The sequence below is a fragment of the Lissotriton helveticus genome, chromosome 8 (genome assembly GCF_964261635.1).
Source record: "Lissotriton helveticus chromosome 8, aLisHel1.1, whole genome shotgun sequence".
NCBI lineage: Eukaryota > Metazoa > Chordata > Amphibia > Caudata > Salamandridae > Lissotriton > Lissotriton helveticus.
The window spans coordinates 232,625,036-232,641,710 of record NC_136069.1 but is presented as its reverse complement, the minus strand read 5'-3'; the positions used below and the strand labels follow the sequence as shown (position 1 = coordinate 232,641,710).

At 43.7% G+C, this 16,675-nt stretch overlaps 1 protein-coding gene across 2 annotated transcripts in view; it reads left to right on the top strand.

Moving 5' to 3' along the window:
- Nucleotides 1-16,675, top strand: part of MTMR2 (myotubularin related protein 2) — a 530,987-nt gene that overhangs the window by 412,287 nt on the left and 102,025 nt on the right. For both annotated transcript variants that reach the window (XM_078656989.1, XM_078656988.1), the window contains exon 10: nt 14,611-14,817. In XM_078656989.1, the coding sequence (XP_078513115.1) occupies nt 14,611-14,817 (207 nt within the window). The remainder of the gene's footprint in view (nt 1-14,610; nt 14,818-16,675) is intronic.

Sequence of the window (16,675 nt, the reverse complement as noted above, 5' to 3'; positions counted from 1 at the left end):
AGACCTGGTGTTGGTAGACAGCCGTACATATCGCTCTCTGCAATGGTGGAACACCAAAAACTTCACAAGAGGACGGCCGTTCCTAGAGCCTGTTCCACAGATAGTGCTCACAACAGACGCATCCCTCACAGGATGGGGAGCCCATCTCTTACACTATACCACACAAGGCCAATGGAACAACCAACAAAGACTGTTCCATATCAACCATCTAGAGCTGCTAGCAATTTTCCTAGCACTCAAAACGTTTCAATTGCAAGTACAAAACAAAGCTGTCTTAATCCGGATGGACAATATGACAGCCATGTACTATATACAAAAACAGGGGGGTATACACTCTCTGCAACTGTCCCAGCTCTCGCAGAACATTTGGAGATGGGCCATTCCTCAAAACATACACCTGACAGTAGAACACCTTCCAGGAATTCACAATCAGATAGCAGATCTGTTGAGTCGACAGTCACAACAGATTCACGAATGGGAAATACATCCACAAGTTCTTCAACCATTCTTCCAAATGTGGGGGCATCCACAGATAGATCTGTTTGCCACCCACGAAAATGCAAAATGCCCAACCTTCGCCGCCAGGTTTCCACACCCACGGTCAGAAGGGAATGCGATATGGATGAAGTGGTCAGGCAGATTTGCGTACGCTTTTCCCCCTCTCCCACTCATTCCACTAGTAGTGCGCAAACTCAGACAACAGTCTCTCAAGCTAATACTAGTAGCTCCCACGTGGGCACGTCAACCGTGGTTCACCACACTACTAGATCTCTCACTGGTGCCACATCAGAAGTTACAGCTCACACCCTCCCTGTCAACACAGAACCATGGAGAAATAAGACACCCAGAACCACGCCAAGTGAATTTGGCGATCTGGCTCCTGAAGTCTTAGAGTTTGGTTACTTAAACCTACCACCAGACTGTATCAACATCATTAAGGAAGCTAGAAAACCCACTACCAGAGCGTATTACGCCGCTAAGTGGAACACATTTGCAATATATTGTAACAATAATCACATTGATCCACTGGATGCTTCCATCCAAAATATCATTTGTTACCTTTTACATCTACAAAGGTCCAATTTAGCTTATTCTTCCATACGCCTGCATCTGGCAGCAATCGCAGCCTATTTACAGAATAGGCAACATCTATCTCTCTTCAGAGTACCTGCAATCAAAACATTCATGGAAGGATTAAAACGAATAATCCCACCTAGGTTACCACCTGCTCCGGTATGGAACCTAAACATTGTCCTTACAAGACTCATGGGACCCCCTTTCGAGCCTTTACACAAGTGTGAATTGCAATTCCTAACATGGAAAACTGCTTTCCTTGTTGCCATCACCTCTCTTGGAAGAGTTAGTGAAATACAAGCATTCACAATACAAGAACCATTTTTTCAAATACATCCTAATAAAGTGGTTCTTAGGCCTAATCCAAAATTTCTGCCAAATGTTATCACTCCTTTCCATCTTAACCAATCTGTAGAGCTACCTGTGTTTTTCCAAAACCCAGACTCTGTTGCAGAAAGGGCTTTACACACCTTAGATGTTAGAAGAGCCCTGTTATACTACACAGATAGGACTAAATCCTTTAGAAAGACAAAACAATTATTTGTATCTTTCTCTCCCCCACACAAAGGCAACCCCATCTCTAAAGGGGGGATCGCCAGGTGGATTGTACAGTGTATACAAATATGCTATCAAAAAGCTACATGTACACTAATAGTTCCTCCTAGAGCGCACTCCACTTGCAAACTAGGAGCCTCTATGGCTTTTTTAGGAAATATACCACTAGAGGACATATGCAAGGCAGCAACATGGTCTACACTACACACCTTCACTAAACACTATTGTGTTGATGTGCAGGCCAAGCAGCAAGCTGCAGTGGGCCAAGCTGTCCTTAGAACACTGTTTCAAAATACTGCAACGGATACAAGAGGCCACCGCTAGGGGAGACACTGCTGCACAATCGATGCTTAGTGTACACTCTGCAGCTCATATGCCTCGAACGGAAAATGCTACTTACCAGTATGCATCTGTTCTTGGCATGTAGAGCTGCAGAGTCGTACACGCCCTCCCGCCTCCCCGGGACTTGTATCCGTTCCAGTTGTCATCTTACTTAAGATGCACACGCATGGACATCCTTTCTCTTTACTTCTACTAACTCCATCATTTCCCATCATGGCGAAAAACAATCTGAGGATGGAGTCGATGACCATGCGCAGTATTGTCCAAGGGAGGAGTCACCTATCTCGTGACTACAAAGACTTCTTACAAGAAGACAACAACCTGCAATCATCCGAGCCCAACACCAGGTGGCGATCTGATGCTTAGTGTACGACTCTGCAGCTCTACATGCCAAGAACAGATGCATACTGGTAAGTAGCATTTTCCATATATCCACGCAACAGTTGCTTTCTTTACTCTTGAAACAACATACTGTAGCCCATATTTATTCTTTTCAAGTGAAATTTATTTCGGCACAATCACCCACCCGACGTGTTTCGCAGCCTTAGCCGCTCGTTCATGGGTATATATATATATATATATATATCCACAAACAATTCATTGCTGCAACTCGAGCCTCAAATGACGGCGGGTCATGGCGGGTTAGCGAAACCCATTAACATCCAAGTTTACTTCGGTCTAATGCCATAAAACAAAGAGCCACAGCACCCAAATGCTGAAAGCACAATTTATTGGCAACAGCAATCAACGCGTTTCAGAAACCAAGTTTCCTTGTTCACGAGTGTTGAGGTTGTGTGTGAAAGTGATTTAAATAAACATCACATGACTTATGACAGAACAAATAAAGTGAAAACAGACTTCAAGAAGCTGCACCATAGTGTGGTTAAACATAATATTCAATCATCCTCATATTTACAAGTTAATGGTGCAACCAATGCTGACAATCATAAACAATTAATGAACGAGTACATCACAATAAAGCATTTAGCAAAAATTGGTGGAAAGCTATTAAAATAGGTACTCTTAACTGAACTTTAGTGTTCCCCTCATAATTATTGACAAAAGCCTTCCTTTGCTCCCTATCGGGAGATATGGGTGACATAAATTAATGTGTTTTGCCACCGCTAGGTCAATGATAGATACGTATTCGGCAGCCACATGTCTTCATTCTTATGAGACACGTTCTGGTATATATAATGGCCAGGTTAAGCAGGTGATTGAATAGACGCACCATGATTGTGGTTCTAGTAATACTTTAAAGCCGACCCAAGACCACATATTTTAATCACCATGATGCACCAGTGTGCAAAAACCGCATTGTAACTTGATTAAAAAAAGAGACCAATTGAGCCCCAGTGGGCAGCAGTCTAAATGGCAAAAATATACTTAAATACAAATGATCAAAAGAAAAAGAAAAAAGGGGGCCTTCCTCGCCTAAGTCGGTGCTAGGGGGAAAATCGTTCTGGGATTAATTAATCTACTCTCGTCATTCTGCTATGTCTCAATGCTTGACACTGCTGTTCCAGCTCGTTTACCAATCTCCAATGTCGAAGATCTGAAAAAAATACATATAACAGAATAGTGTCACATAAACGTGAATCTAAAAGTAATGTTACAAACAGCACAACACAAAGACAACAAATGAGGTAAAAGCCATGAGAACCATAAATACATATTGCTGATACTTAAAGTTATGAATGCTAGGGGGCCCCTCCGGTGGATCAATCACCCAGATGAACTGACAGTTCTTCATCGATATTGTGCCCTAACGGCTGCGCTGTCTGATATTCGATTATCATTCTGGACTCAAGGCGTCTTAGTTCAAGGACTCTATTTCCTCCCCTCTCTCTCACTGGAATAGTGTCATAAATACATATCGTGACTCCGATGAAGGCCCCAGGCCGAAACGCGTTGGTCTTCTTCCCCACTTTATGCACATGCACTTTCCTGAAAACTAAGAAACTTAAAAAAAAAAGAATAAAGCGTTTCTAAAAAGATTTACGGACCCGTTTGCTTCTCTGATCTGCTTGGTGCTGTCTTCCTTTGCCAGTAGGTAGTTATAGTTAGGACATAGTTTTCATAGGAAAAGCGGTTTTTGATTTGCCAGTAACTTTGGCGCAGTTTGACGAATCTTTGCGAAAAACTCAAAACGAATGGGACGGTCACGTCAGCTGCTGTCTTGAAAATTTCAGAGTGATCCGTCAAGCGGGGACCGGGAAAAAGGGGGGGGGTCCCAAAACACTTTTTCTCCATTTTAATTTCAATAGGAAACTGTTGACACCGCTACAGACCGAATTTCTGAACGGAATTACACCACATTTTACAGAAAGGTAGCTCTTGGTCCGGAGAGCACTCTTTTTGTTAAATGGTGTAAATCCGTTCTGTAGTTCCTGAGAAATTTAAAGATTTCTCAGATATACGACTGTGGCCGCAGTTGATCCGCAAACCCTCCCGATCTCGTGCCGGAGATCTGATTGGCTGCCAACACTTCAAATCAGGAAGTGCTGGCAGTCATCTTGTGACTTGGTTGAACTGAGTCACAAGAAAAAATGTTAAAAACCAAAAGGAGCAAGGTAGAAACACCCTGACCCCCTAGGCTTGTGAACCAAAAAAGCATTTTTTTTTAAATGTTGGCAGGATTTGAGGTGGATCCGCGAATCTAGCAGAAAATTTTGATTAGAAAACGAAGCGTGGACTCCTGCGTTTCGTTTGCTTAACACCCCCGGGTGGGCTAGGTCTGAGGGGCAATTATAAATAAGGCTCCCGTTTTTCCGCTGAAATTGATTTTTACAAATAAATACAGACGGAAAAATATTTTTCTTCCGTCTGTATTTATAAATAGAAACGGAAAAAACGACCAAATCATATGTTCGGATTCCGAGAATTGTTTGCCAATCTGTGCCCCAGCCCATGGTTGCCTCGCCTCGCCCCTCTTCCTTATTGTAGTGTATACCTGGCCACTTTAACACCTGCTGGGCCATTATTCTTTGGTAGGTGCGGGAAAAGTCAGAAAGCTCGGCGGTTCCTTTATTACAAAGCTCAAGCTTTCACAAATCTCTGCACCATTCAGCTTTAACTTCATTCTTTAAACTGTACCATTTATAACAGGCGATGAATTCACTATGGGCCATATGTATGAACACATTTTCCCATAGGCACAGAATGGGTAGAAACCTTGTATACATACGGCCCATTATCCTTTAATAAAATAATGATAAAAAGGAATCTTTAAAAAAAGTACATTAACTCTAAAACAAAAAAGAAACAGTTTTTGTGTCAACTGGAACTGAGCAAGGGTTTAGAGGGGTTCTGAAACACCCAGCCTCGGTAACCTGAAGTATTTCACTTTGACCGAGAGATCAGAAGCAATGATTGTTGTACTCTACAAATTTGTTTTGCATTAGCGAAGGTTTTAAAAAAGGGAATTAAAAGCTGCCAGCTCATGTAGGGGTTGTTGGATATTTTAGGCCTCACAAATGTGAGGGAAATAGTGCCCGGCAGGTCAGTGACATCACTGATTAAATCTCAAATTCATTTCTGGAATGATTGGATTGATCCTTGGAATGATTGGATTGATCCTCCATGCGGAGGCAGAGAAAAAATAGAGGGGTCCCAAATTGCTATTTTCCCATTAATTTTTCCACAAATTGAAGAGCTCTGCAGCAAAAATGGCTGAACGGAATTACACCAAATTTGGAAGAAAACTATCTGGTCTTATTATGTTGCTTTGCACCTCCTTGTCTTAAACGAATGGTGGTGTGGAGACAGCGAACTCTCTACACATTATTCTCTATTCTGCCCCACTGAGGCGCCTTCTTCCGTCGGCCAAACGGATTGTTTTTCAGATTTGGCGGCTGGTATTGCACAAGATGAGCTGGAGGAATAGATTGACTAGGGAAACTCCATTATGGCACAACGGCCGGTTTCCGCCATTGTTGAGTCTCGCCGGGTTTCGTGATTGATATAACATCTGGATATCTACCCTGGGGGACGTTATGCGTGGCACGGTGTTGAAATCCTTCTGAGACATCCAGACGACATTTCAGATGCCAAAGACTTAGTGATTTTAATATTTACAATTTCGACATGCCATCCCTCCCAGCTTGGAGGGTCTGGACTCACTGCCGGAGTTTAGTCCGGTGAAAGCTAAGGTTTTTATGGGGGATCTCCTAGATCACAAGATTTCTAAAATCTATCAGTCTCCGGTTACACACTGTTCCCCCTCTTTGCAGCGTCTGAGGGAGGCCTGGGTCAGCGTTTGAGGGAGATGTGGGTCAGATGGAAGAAGAAGACTGGACTGAAGCTTTAGCTTCCCCACGTGGGGCAGCCATTGCAGTGCGCCTGCGGCTAATCCAATTTAAATACCTCCACCTGGTTTATTTTACCAGGGTTCGGTTATGGAGGGCGGGCTTAGTGGCTTACCCGGGGTGTCTCCGCTGTGGGCATGAGGAGTGGACCCTGATACACACTATATGGCACTGTACAGCACTAGCACGCTTCTGGAGGGGAGTGCTGGCTTGTCTCTCTGAGGTTCTCGGGTGAGAGCTTCCTCACTCACCGAAACTAGTTCTCCTCCATGTGATGGAAGGGATCGGGGGCAACATCTATAAGTGACATCTCTTGCTCCTGGGCTTTACTTTAGCGAAGAGAGATATAGCTAGAGCCTGGAAGGCGGTAGTTGCCCCCTCGGTCTCGATTTGGAAAAATGGTCTTGACTTCAGTATGGGCCTCGAGCTCCCCATGTTTGAGGCTAGAGGGTGCCCTAGGAAGCACTACAAGATCTGGAGGCGTTGGGCGAATTACCGTGGCTTGGAGCTGGAGCCGCCGCGGGAGGACCGGGCCGAGGCCCAGAGTAGCTGGATGGCCTCTTCCGTCCCCTACACTCATCTTATGTGTGGCCTGTGATTCCCCAGTAGACAGTGGTATTGTGGATGTTGAGCTCTGGTGTAGATTGTTGGCAGCTTGGGATAGTAATATGTTGTTCCGGAATATGGAGACGGTGCGCTGGGGGGGGGGGGAGGAAGGTGGGGTAGCTGGTTGTTTGCAGGATTTTATTTTATTTGTATTGCCCCCCCATATTCTCCTGTCCTTAACTATGTAAAATGGTCAAAGTCAAAAATGTGTATCTTACATGCAGCAGTTGTCTCTGGGATTCAGAGGTCGGCATCATATGTGATATTTTGACAAATAAAATCTGTTTAAAAAATAAAAAATTGGAAGAAAACTAGTTGTTGTTCCAGAAAGCATGCTTATTGTGATTTGATGTAAATCCGTTCAGTAGTTTTTGAGCAATTAAGGTTCAAATACTTTGTAGACTTGGACAGTTGGGTTCACAGGACACTAGAGAGAGTTTGATCACTCAACTTCGAATAATAGAGTAATATGATTAGCTGAGGTGTCTTTTTCCCGTCAGCTGTAGGGGCAGCATGGCACCCTGGGACATGCCCCCCTGGCCCCAAATGTATTTTTGGGAGTTTCCGTGATCCTACGGGGGCTGAGGCCCACGGACTCCCGCAGGAGTTCTACAGGAGTGCAGGGGGCGGTGCTGGCTTCTGCTAGACCATCATTGCATTGTTAAATGACAGGGTCCAGGCTTGAGTGTCTACGGTGGGTTACCACAAACAGGCAGTTGGCCATGCATGGCAAGGCATTGGCTGCCTGCAGCAGACAACCCTATGGCATGCACGGCTGAAAGCTGAGTCCAGCGAGTGGTTGACTACCCATCATGGGTTGGATTCAGTGCCTGGCCACAGGTCAGGTCTTGCTGTGAACCCTTCGCTGAGCACAGCTGAGATATGCTGCCCGCAGGACTCTTGTCTGCATGAAGCGGGTTAGCTGAAGGGTGTGCCCAGCAGGGGGTTGGCTGCCTGCGGGGCGTTGGACGCAATGTCTGACCGCAGGCTAGGCACTGGTTTGGAGTTAAATATGGTAATAAAATGTTACAATACGTTCACAAAAAATGTGAAATTCACTGGGGAAAAAACCTTGCATATGGTATTAATATCTTGCTTTGCATTAAAAAAATCAGAAATTCACTTAAAAAACAAAAGTTAAAGTGATGCTATAGTTATGTTAAAATGTCAGTTTAAATGCATCGTTTTAAACAAAAAAAATCTGAAATTCAGCAGTTAAAGTTATATCAAGTAACTGTAACTCGCGCCCTCACAATGCACTGCTTATGACATCAAGTTACAACACTCATGCATGTACTTTTACATCATTGATAACATTACTGCTGACAACTGAAGTGACATTATTGAATCAGAATCAGAATCATCTTTATTTCGATAGTTAAAAACTATCATAAAAAGTACATACACAAAACATATAAAATCCGATTCAGCATATACAATTTCAGTAAAAATCAATTTGGTTGAAACTAATCACAGTAAAAAAAATTGTAAAAGAGAAGAATAAGAATTACAAAGATTTAGAAAAGATAGTCCAGGGGGCCTATGTCAATTAAAAAACATTAATTCATTCGTAGTTTCAGCCCCATTGAATTCAATCCCTCGTATTCCTCAGTTTAACACCAATCTTCAAGAAACTGATAATACAACAAAGAGTCCTTGTGTCCATAGCTTTTTGGAGGAATAACAGAGCAGTTTTGGCTTGGGAGATTTTCGCCTCCTTTAAAATATTTACAATAAATCCTCTGCGGGGTAAACTATAAAAAGGACATAATAATACAAAATGAAGGGTGTCCTGCGGAGACCTATTGTCGCAGCCGCAGGCACCCTTCTGCTCAATTGTCCGGATAAAACCCGATGGGTAAGCTAGGATATTTGGCAACAAATTGAGCCTAAAACGGGAAATTAAAAATCTCTCTTGCTGATTGTGCATTAAAAACAAATAGGGTTCCATACCCCTCTCATTACAGACAAGAGAGTAGGCTAAAACTGATTTTTTAGCAGAGTTTTCTTGTATTCTGGCCTGCTCATATTTATCATATAACTGCTTTTCGATCTTAAACCTGCAAGAGCTACTAATTTTAGTGGGGTCAGAAAAAACCCATTCTAACCCGATGGATTTTAAGGCATCACTAACATATTTGAGCCAGTCAATTAGCAACCACCTATCTCTCTTTAAACAGTCTGTGATGATCAATCTAGAAAGACCTGCATTCGGGTTTTGCCAAATCCGGAGCCAAGACAGGATAGGTTTGAGCTTAATCAAATCAGCTATAAACTGCAGACCCAGTTCCTTATGTGTGATGAAAGCAGGAACGCTCTGTGGCAATCTTAACAGTTTTTTTAAAAACTTATCTTCCTCCACTTGGAGTAAGTGAGCATCCCTGAAACCCCACACCTCCGCCCCATACGTGGCCTTCGAAATACTGACTGCTCTATATAGTGTTACGACTTGTTCCGGAGACCAACGTCCCATCCTGCGGGCAAAATTAAGGATTGAGCCATTTGCCGCAACCAGCTTCCTTGACCTTTCCTCCAATAGTTGATTAAACCCCAATTGACCATCAAAGAGTACACCCAGGTAGGAAAAGGAGTTTACAAAATCAAACACATGTGCTCCTAATGAGAAAGAAAACTTTTTCAGGGGCTTTTTCCCTGCCACCATGATGAAAGATTTACTGAGGTTCACGGAGAGATCCAAACTCTCCATGAAGCTACCGAACCCCTCAATGAGGCACTGAAGACCGACCGCGGTTCTAGCAAGCAGGACGGCGTCATCCGCGTACAAAAGTACAGGTATCTGACGCCGTCCTGCTCTCGGGCAGTCCGTTCCCAGAGTCAGTAGTGCACTCTCCAGTCCATTAATGTAGAGGGAAAATAAAAAGGGAGCCAGGATACACCCCTGCCTCACCCCGCTAGAGCACGGGAAGGGATCAGTACTCAACCCTCCCGCGCTGTAGCGGACCTTGGCCGTGGTGTTCCAATGGAGCTCCCTTAAGATGTCAATCAAGTCTGATTCCATCCCTAACTCCTGCATCAGAGCCCACAGTTTGGATCTGTTCACATTATCAAAGGCTGCTGCTAAGTCCATGAACCCCATAAACAGGGTACCATTTTCGCTTTTAGTGTATTTAGCAGCCAGCAAATATAGATTAAGACATTGGTCACTCGTTGACCTACCCGTTCTAAATCCATATTGAGTCTCCACCAGGGTGTTGTGGAGGTCAGTCCACTCAGATAGCCGGTTTAATATAACTCTCCCCAAAAGTTTTGCTGAGACGTCAATTAACGAAATTGGTCTGTAGCATTGTGGATTGTCCCTACAGCCTTTCTTATAAATAGGGACAATCACTGCTGTAGACCAAGAACGTGGGAGTCCTGTTTTAATGGCCGCGTTTAAGACTCTGGTCAAAATAGGTGCCCACAAGTCAGTTTTGCTCAGGAAGAGATCCGGCGGGGTCCCATCCGGCCCCGGAGCTTTATTTCTAGACAGTCCCTGGATGGCCTTCAGGACCTCGAGGAGTGAAAATTCCAGAACCACTTTGCTGCGGGCAAAACATGAGTCCTGCCTTACCACCAATGTCTCATCATGTTGGTTATAAAGACCTTGGAAGTGGGTTATCCAGTCACCTGGGAGAATATTAGTGCCGATAGTTAATGCACTCGAGTCTTGGAGACCTGGTCTATTTATAATTCTCCAAAACTGAGTAAAGTCTCTGTTCTCCCCCGCTTCTCTAAGGTCTGCCCACACCTCCTTGTGTAGTTCCAACTTCCTTACCTTAACCTGGGCCTTATAGTTTTGCCTGCAGAGAGCTATTACCGTCTTATCTCTCGGAGAGTCCTTTAGGGCTTGTTTTAGCTCTCTAAGAGCCAAAGAGCACTTTGAATTAAACCATCTGGGAGAGGAATGTACTTTGAGGGGCTTTTTAGTTTTCAAAAGTCCCTCTGCCACCTTTGTTAGTGATTCAAACGCTACGACCACCTCCCTGTCTCCCATTTCTAAATCCAGACATACATCAATATAATTTTTACCATTCTTTATTAGGGAGCTATAAAAATCTAATGGGTTGATCGTGGACCATCTCAACCGCCTCCCTTGGTCTATAGGATAAATTACTGTGTCCCCTTTTTGCGAATTAGATACAATATTGGTGTGTTTTAATAAGAGAGTTAAGGGGTTGTGATCACTAAAAGGGCTCCACTCAATTTGAGCCTCCAAAATTCTGTGTTTACCAAAAGCGGAAATCAATATGAAGTCTATAACAGAGGCACATCCTCTACCCTTAAATGTCGGTGTAACAGCCTCTCCTGGTTTGACTGACACTAAATCCATGGTATGAGACAGGGCAAAGGATTCACATACCTTCATTAGCATAGAGCCTTCTCTGCCATGGTCAAAATGTGGCCCACTTTCCCTCGGACATGATGACCAGTCAGGGGAAAACATTGACAATACTGTGCATCGCAGGGCATGAGTTATAGTTATTTGAAATAACTATAATTGTTTAATATGTACATGTGTTTGTGTGTATTTTTAAATACCATAATTTGTAAAGGGAGGGTATTTTAGGGTTCAGAGGTGAGTAGTGGTAAAGGTAATTTTTAGGATTTAGGGGTGGATAGTAGTAATGGAAAAGAAGGGTAAATTTAGGGTTCAGGTGAGGGAGGCGGTAAAGGGAGGCAAGGGTAATTTTAGGGTTCAGAAGGGAAGAGGTAAAGGTAGGATAGGAGTAAATTTAACAAAAGCAGGTTTGGGGGGTCACCAAAAAATAAAATATATATATATATATTTATATATAAAATATGGTGTGTGTTTGTGTGTGTGTGTGTGTGTGTATTTACATGAAATTAAGAGATTTTGAAAGAAAAATAAAGAAGGCACAAGAACCTTTAAATTATATTCATTGCACTTGTTTCCTTTTGAGTGCGTATCAATGTTTCTAATTTTATGTTTATCTGCTTTGTAGTAGTGTCAATTAGCGACCGATACTAAATAGCGTGTGCACTAAACTTACTCCTAGGGAACAGTGTGGGATGTGCGATTGATTTACCTGGCCACAGCTCAAAGGCATTTGCTTTGTCAATGATCTTCTACACCATTAAAGGTAGGTGAGTGAGTACGGGTAGTTGGTGAAGTCATCAGGTTCTAGTGTAGGTTTCTTTAGGAGTGGGAGACTGACATGTCGTGAGAGCTTCTGGTCAGATTCCTTGAGTGAGGAAAGTTGTGGTAATGGTGGTTGTGGAAATGGTGGTGATGGTAGTAATGGTAATGTTGGAGATAGTTGTGGTACTGGTGGTGGTAATGCTGGTAGTAATTGTGATGAGCATGTTTGCAGCGATGCACTACATTGTCAAGATCTCAAAAGGTTATACATGGGTTCTGCAACACCTTTAGGTGGTGGAAGTGTAGTTGTGGTGGTGGTTCTAACAGTGCTGATAACGGTGGTGGTGCCTTTGGTATGTTAGTGGTGGAAGTAGGTTTGGTGGTGGTGATGGTAGTGGTAGAAATGGAAGTCTTGATGTTGATATCTTTGGTGGTGGTGGTAGTAGTGATATGGTCACTGTGGTGGTGGTGGTAGTAATGGTCATGTTAATTGTGGTGGTTGTATTGATGGTTGAGGTAATGGCAATAATGCTGATGGTAGCATGGGGTGGTGATAATAACTATCTTGTCAAGTTGCATTGGCACTGTATGGCCTGTTAATGGAAGTGGTAATGGTGGTAGTGTTGGCAATGGCGTGGTGCTGGTGGCAATGTTGATTATGATGTTACGCAGACTTTGGCCTGCATTGTTCCTGCCTATGGATATTTTGCCTCCTGCACTGCAGAGCCTATTCAATTAGAGGTGCAGTTGTGGGGAAATGCCTGTTAGCTGGTTGGGAAGGGGGCAGGTGTCCGGGGGCACTCCCGTAATACAATAAATAGAAGCAAGCAAACACCTGCCTCGAGAGAGGGCGGTGTTTGCCACGCATGAAATGTCTGCATAGTGATTATGATGTTGGTAGTAACAGTGAATGTGGTGTTCTAATGATGCTGATGATGTGAATAGTAGTGGTTATAATGGTGATAGAGGCATAGCATTGGTGGTCGTCTGATAGCGGTAATGGTGGTGGAATTCGTAATGGTAGTGTTAGTCGTGGTGGTGGTAATTTCATTGATGGTGGTAATACCTATGTTAATTGTGGTTATAATTGTAATGGTAATGGTGCCAGCCAGTGTTAATGGTGATGTTGTTGTCAATAGTGGTGGCGGTAATGGCATTATTGGCAATGATGGAGTGGGTAGGGTAATGGTAAAATTAATGATATTAGTGGTGGCGGCAGTGGTGGTTTTGGTAGTAGTGAGGAAGTTCATTGTAGAGGTCTCAAACAGGTTGTTATTTGCACTATATAACCGTTTGATAAATATTATAAAGGAGAATGGCTTCTTAGTGCTCTGCATTGAAAAGAAATGAGTAGCTGTGGCAGAGCAAGCGGGAAAAAGGAAAATATGGTGTCTCCTAAACATGACTTGCTATGCTTTCAATAAAAATAAAAATTTAAAAAAAGTCACTGATGCGGATGTTTCAACAGTGATGGTTTTTTTTAAACAACAAGCCTTTCAATCGTTCCATGCATTTTAATATTTGTGAGGGAGACAAGACCCCTAATAACAGTCCACTATAATGTTAAAATATCACCTTAAAAGTTTATAACATAAACTTCAAATAGGAGTGCGGGCAAAATTAATATCCAGTATTTAAATTTAATATAATGATTAATACGGTTTTAAAAGCTCGCTTTGAACCAGCTTTGCAACTGGAGAGAAAGAAACTATTTTGAGGTGATGCGATTAATGTGCACATGCTTTGGGCAGTCACTCACAGTGAAGGGGGCCAGTAAGTAGAGGCTGGACATTGCCCCCATGCTGTATGCGGTGGTGGGCAGACGCAAAATATGAGCGACACTTTAACACGCCAAGAATGAAGGCTGGTGGGAAAAAGTCCCTCTTTGACAGCATATGTTAACGTTTTTTTGGGACGAGGGGGGACAGTCTGACAAGCCAGCGAAAGCTGTCACGAATGCCACAGACATGTTAAAAATGCTGCGACTCAAACTATGTGGCAGATATAAATGGCTGTCCTCTGGGCTAGTACAAAAGTTGACGGATATTGGTTTGAAGCCAGTCCCTAGAGGAGGCGAGGAACCACCATCCCACTCTGTTTATGCTGCAATGTGGCCTTAACTAAAGTGTGAATTCTCTCAAGAGAAGAAGACCAATAGAAAACCGATATGTGTATCTAGCATTACTAAAAATATGATGTATTACAATAGTCTGGTGACAGAGCTAAAACAGTGTATAGGCCAAATCAAACAACTGTAAACAAAAATAAAGCTGCAATGGCCTTGGAATGGGGAAATATAGCACGCCCTCATAGTTAAGTGCGTTTATCTTGAATGAGCCATGTAGGAAAATTATTTATTCCCAAGTGTAAGATATAGTGGAACATAACATTTGGTTGGAGAGAATGGGCAGCTTAGGCACGGTTGGTGCTGCTTGGGATCGGTTTCGAGATTGTACTTGGTAAGGACTATTGTTATTTTAAATCCGTTGTACGTGCTGCCCAGAGAGGTGTGTTATTGTTTGTGCACATTTTTACGTGCTCCTCATATGTCAAGTACACACATACAATTTACGTGTAGCCGGACAAGTAAAACTGCTTTGTTTCCGTTTTCGCTCTCGTCTCCAGCTGATTCTTGCCGGAGCTCTCCGGTTAGCTGACAAGGTGGAGTCCGGGAAGACGTCGGTGGTCGTGCACTGCAGCGACGGCTGGGACCGCACGGCTCAGCTCACCTCCCTCGCCATGCTGATGCTGGACGGCTTCTACCGCACGATCCGCGGATTCCAAGTACTTATCGAGAAGGAATGGCTTAGCTTCGGACACCGCTTTCAGCTTGTGAGTATAAATAGCTGCTGCACCTTTTAGTAGGATTGGATTTAAGAGATTGTTAGCGTTTATTGTATGCACTAGTTCATGCCTGTGTAAAGTTTTATGCTATATCAATTTTTTTTTCTTTGCAACATTTATTTATGCATTGAAAAGAACTGTTGTAGACACATGACGAGAAGAGTAAGTAGATAGAGATTCAGAAAAAGTACATCAGTCTTATGTCTGGCAGAGAGACCATGTGATGACCGTGTAAAGCAAAGATACTAAACCAGAAACAACTACAATCAACAAGGAAGATCGCTGTTTATGGGGAAACAAATTACCGTACTGTGGGGAAGCGGGGGGAGCTAGGGGTGGTTGTCAGTCTCGTCGGGTTTCTATGAACATAAGTTTCCAAATATGCCACAGGTGTACACCCCAAGTACTCAATACAGGAGGCGTTGGATTGTCTCTGTGGCCAGGCACCTAAAGAAGGAGGGGACCCAAGGTGTGCAATCAGTTGAGCTCAGAAAGTGTCCTCAGACCTTAACCAGCCACTCTTCGTATCTCAGTCACCCATTCCTGACCAGTGGGGACAGAGGGCAGCGGCCATTGGTGCAGGGTAGACATTTTGGCTAGTGCCAGCGACGATACACATGAAGTAAAGCCAGCTGGGGAGACGGGGATATCCGCCCTGGGCTGTAGAGGCATTAAGACACCCAGACCACAGTTCAGTAATGCTCTAAGGCTGGGAAAGCCCATAGGATATGATAAAAGTCGCAGTGGGTAGCGTCATATTTCCAGCAGAGGTCATGGGGTAGAAGCTTGGCCCTTTTAAGTTTCCAGCGGGACCAGTACCAATTACTCAATAGGTTAAAGCAGGGTTCACCAAAGTCGGTCCTGGAGGCCCGGATCCATGCCAGATTTTTAAAATAAATACATTTATCTAAATAGAGATATGCTAAAAACCTGGCATGGATACGGCCCTCCAGGAAATACTTTAGAGAACTCTGGGTAAAGTATGAGAATGTTAGCCTGGTCTCCAGAGGACCATGTCATGATCTAGGAGTAGCATCGTCCAATCCTCCAAGGCAGTGATTCCCAATCTGTGCGCCGCGGCACCCCAGTGCGCCGTATAAAGTAGCCTGGGGCGCCGCGCACCAAACGCAAAGTTTAAGAATCAAACTCATTTGTTCATCCCAGTGTCTCAATAGTCCCAGACAGTATGTTGTATGGAAGGTGCGGATATGCCACTAAATACAAAAATCGATTAAACTAATACAAATGTGTAGATAAAGTCCACGATCCATACTAGTAATGCACGTCTGCACACAAACAGGGAAATACTCTCGAGGGACGCAGTACCTACACGGGCCACCGGAGTTTGTACCAGTGTCACATTCCTTGTGTTTGGAAATAAAGCTCCGGTGGCAGCATCTGCGCAGAGACCTGGGCTAAACATGACAAGCCCGGGCGAAAAGAGCAGGCCGAGAGACGGAGGAGAAAGAAGCCTGGGTGGAGAGAGGGGCTGACAGGAGGGGCTTTACAAGGAGCACGGAGGAGATAGGCACAGACGCCACAAGTGGAAGCCTTTACATAGTAAATTGTAACGCATGCTACTTCAGATTTAGCATTTGGTATTTTTAAGTGTTGTACATACCAGGTGCGTCTCTACCAGTGAAGTGGTTTGATTTTCCTTACCTGATAGAAGAGAGAAAGAGAGAGAGGGGGGGGGGGGGGGGGGTAGAGAGAGAGAGAAAGAGAAAGAGAAAGGGAAAGAAAGCGAGAAAGAGAAAGAGAGAGAAGGAGAACGAGAGAGAAAGGGAAAGATAGAGAGAGAGAAAGAGAGAGAAAGAAAGAGAAAGAGAAATCTATGCAAACAATT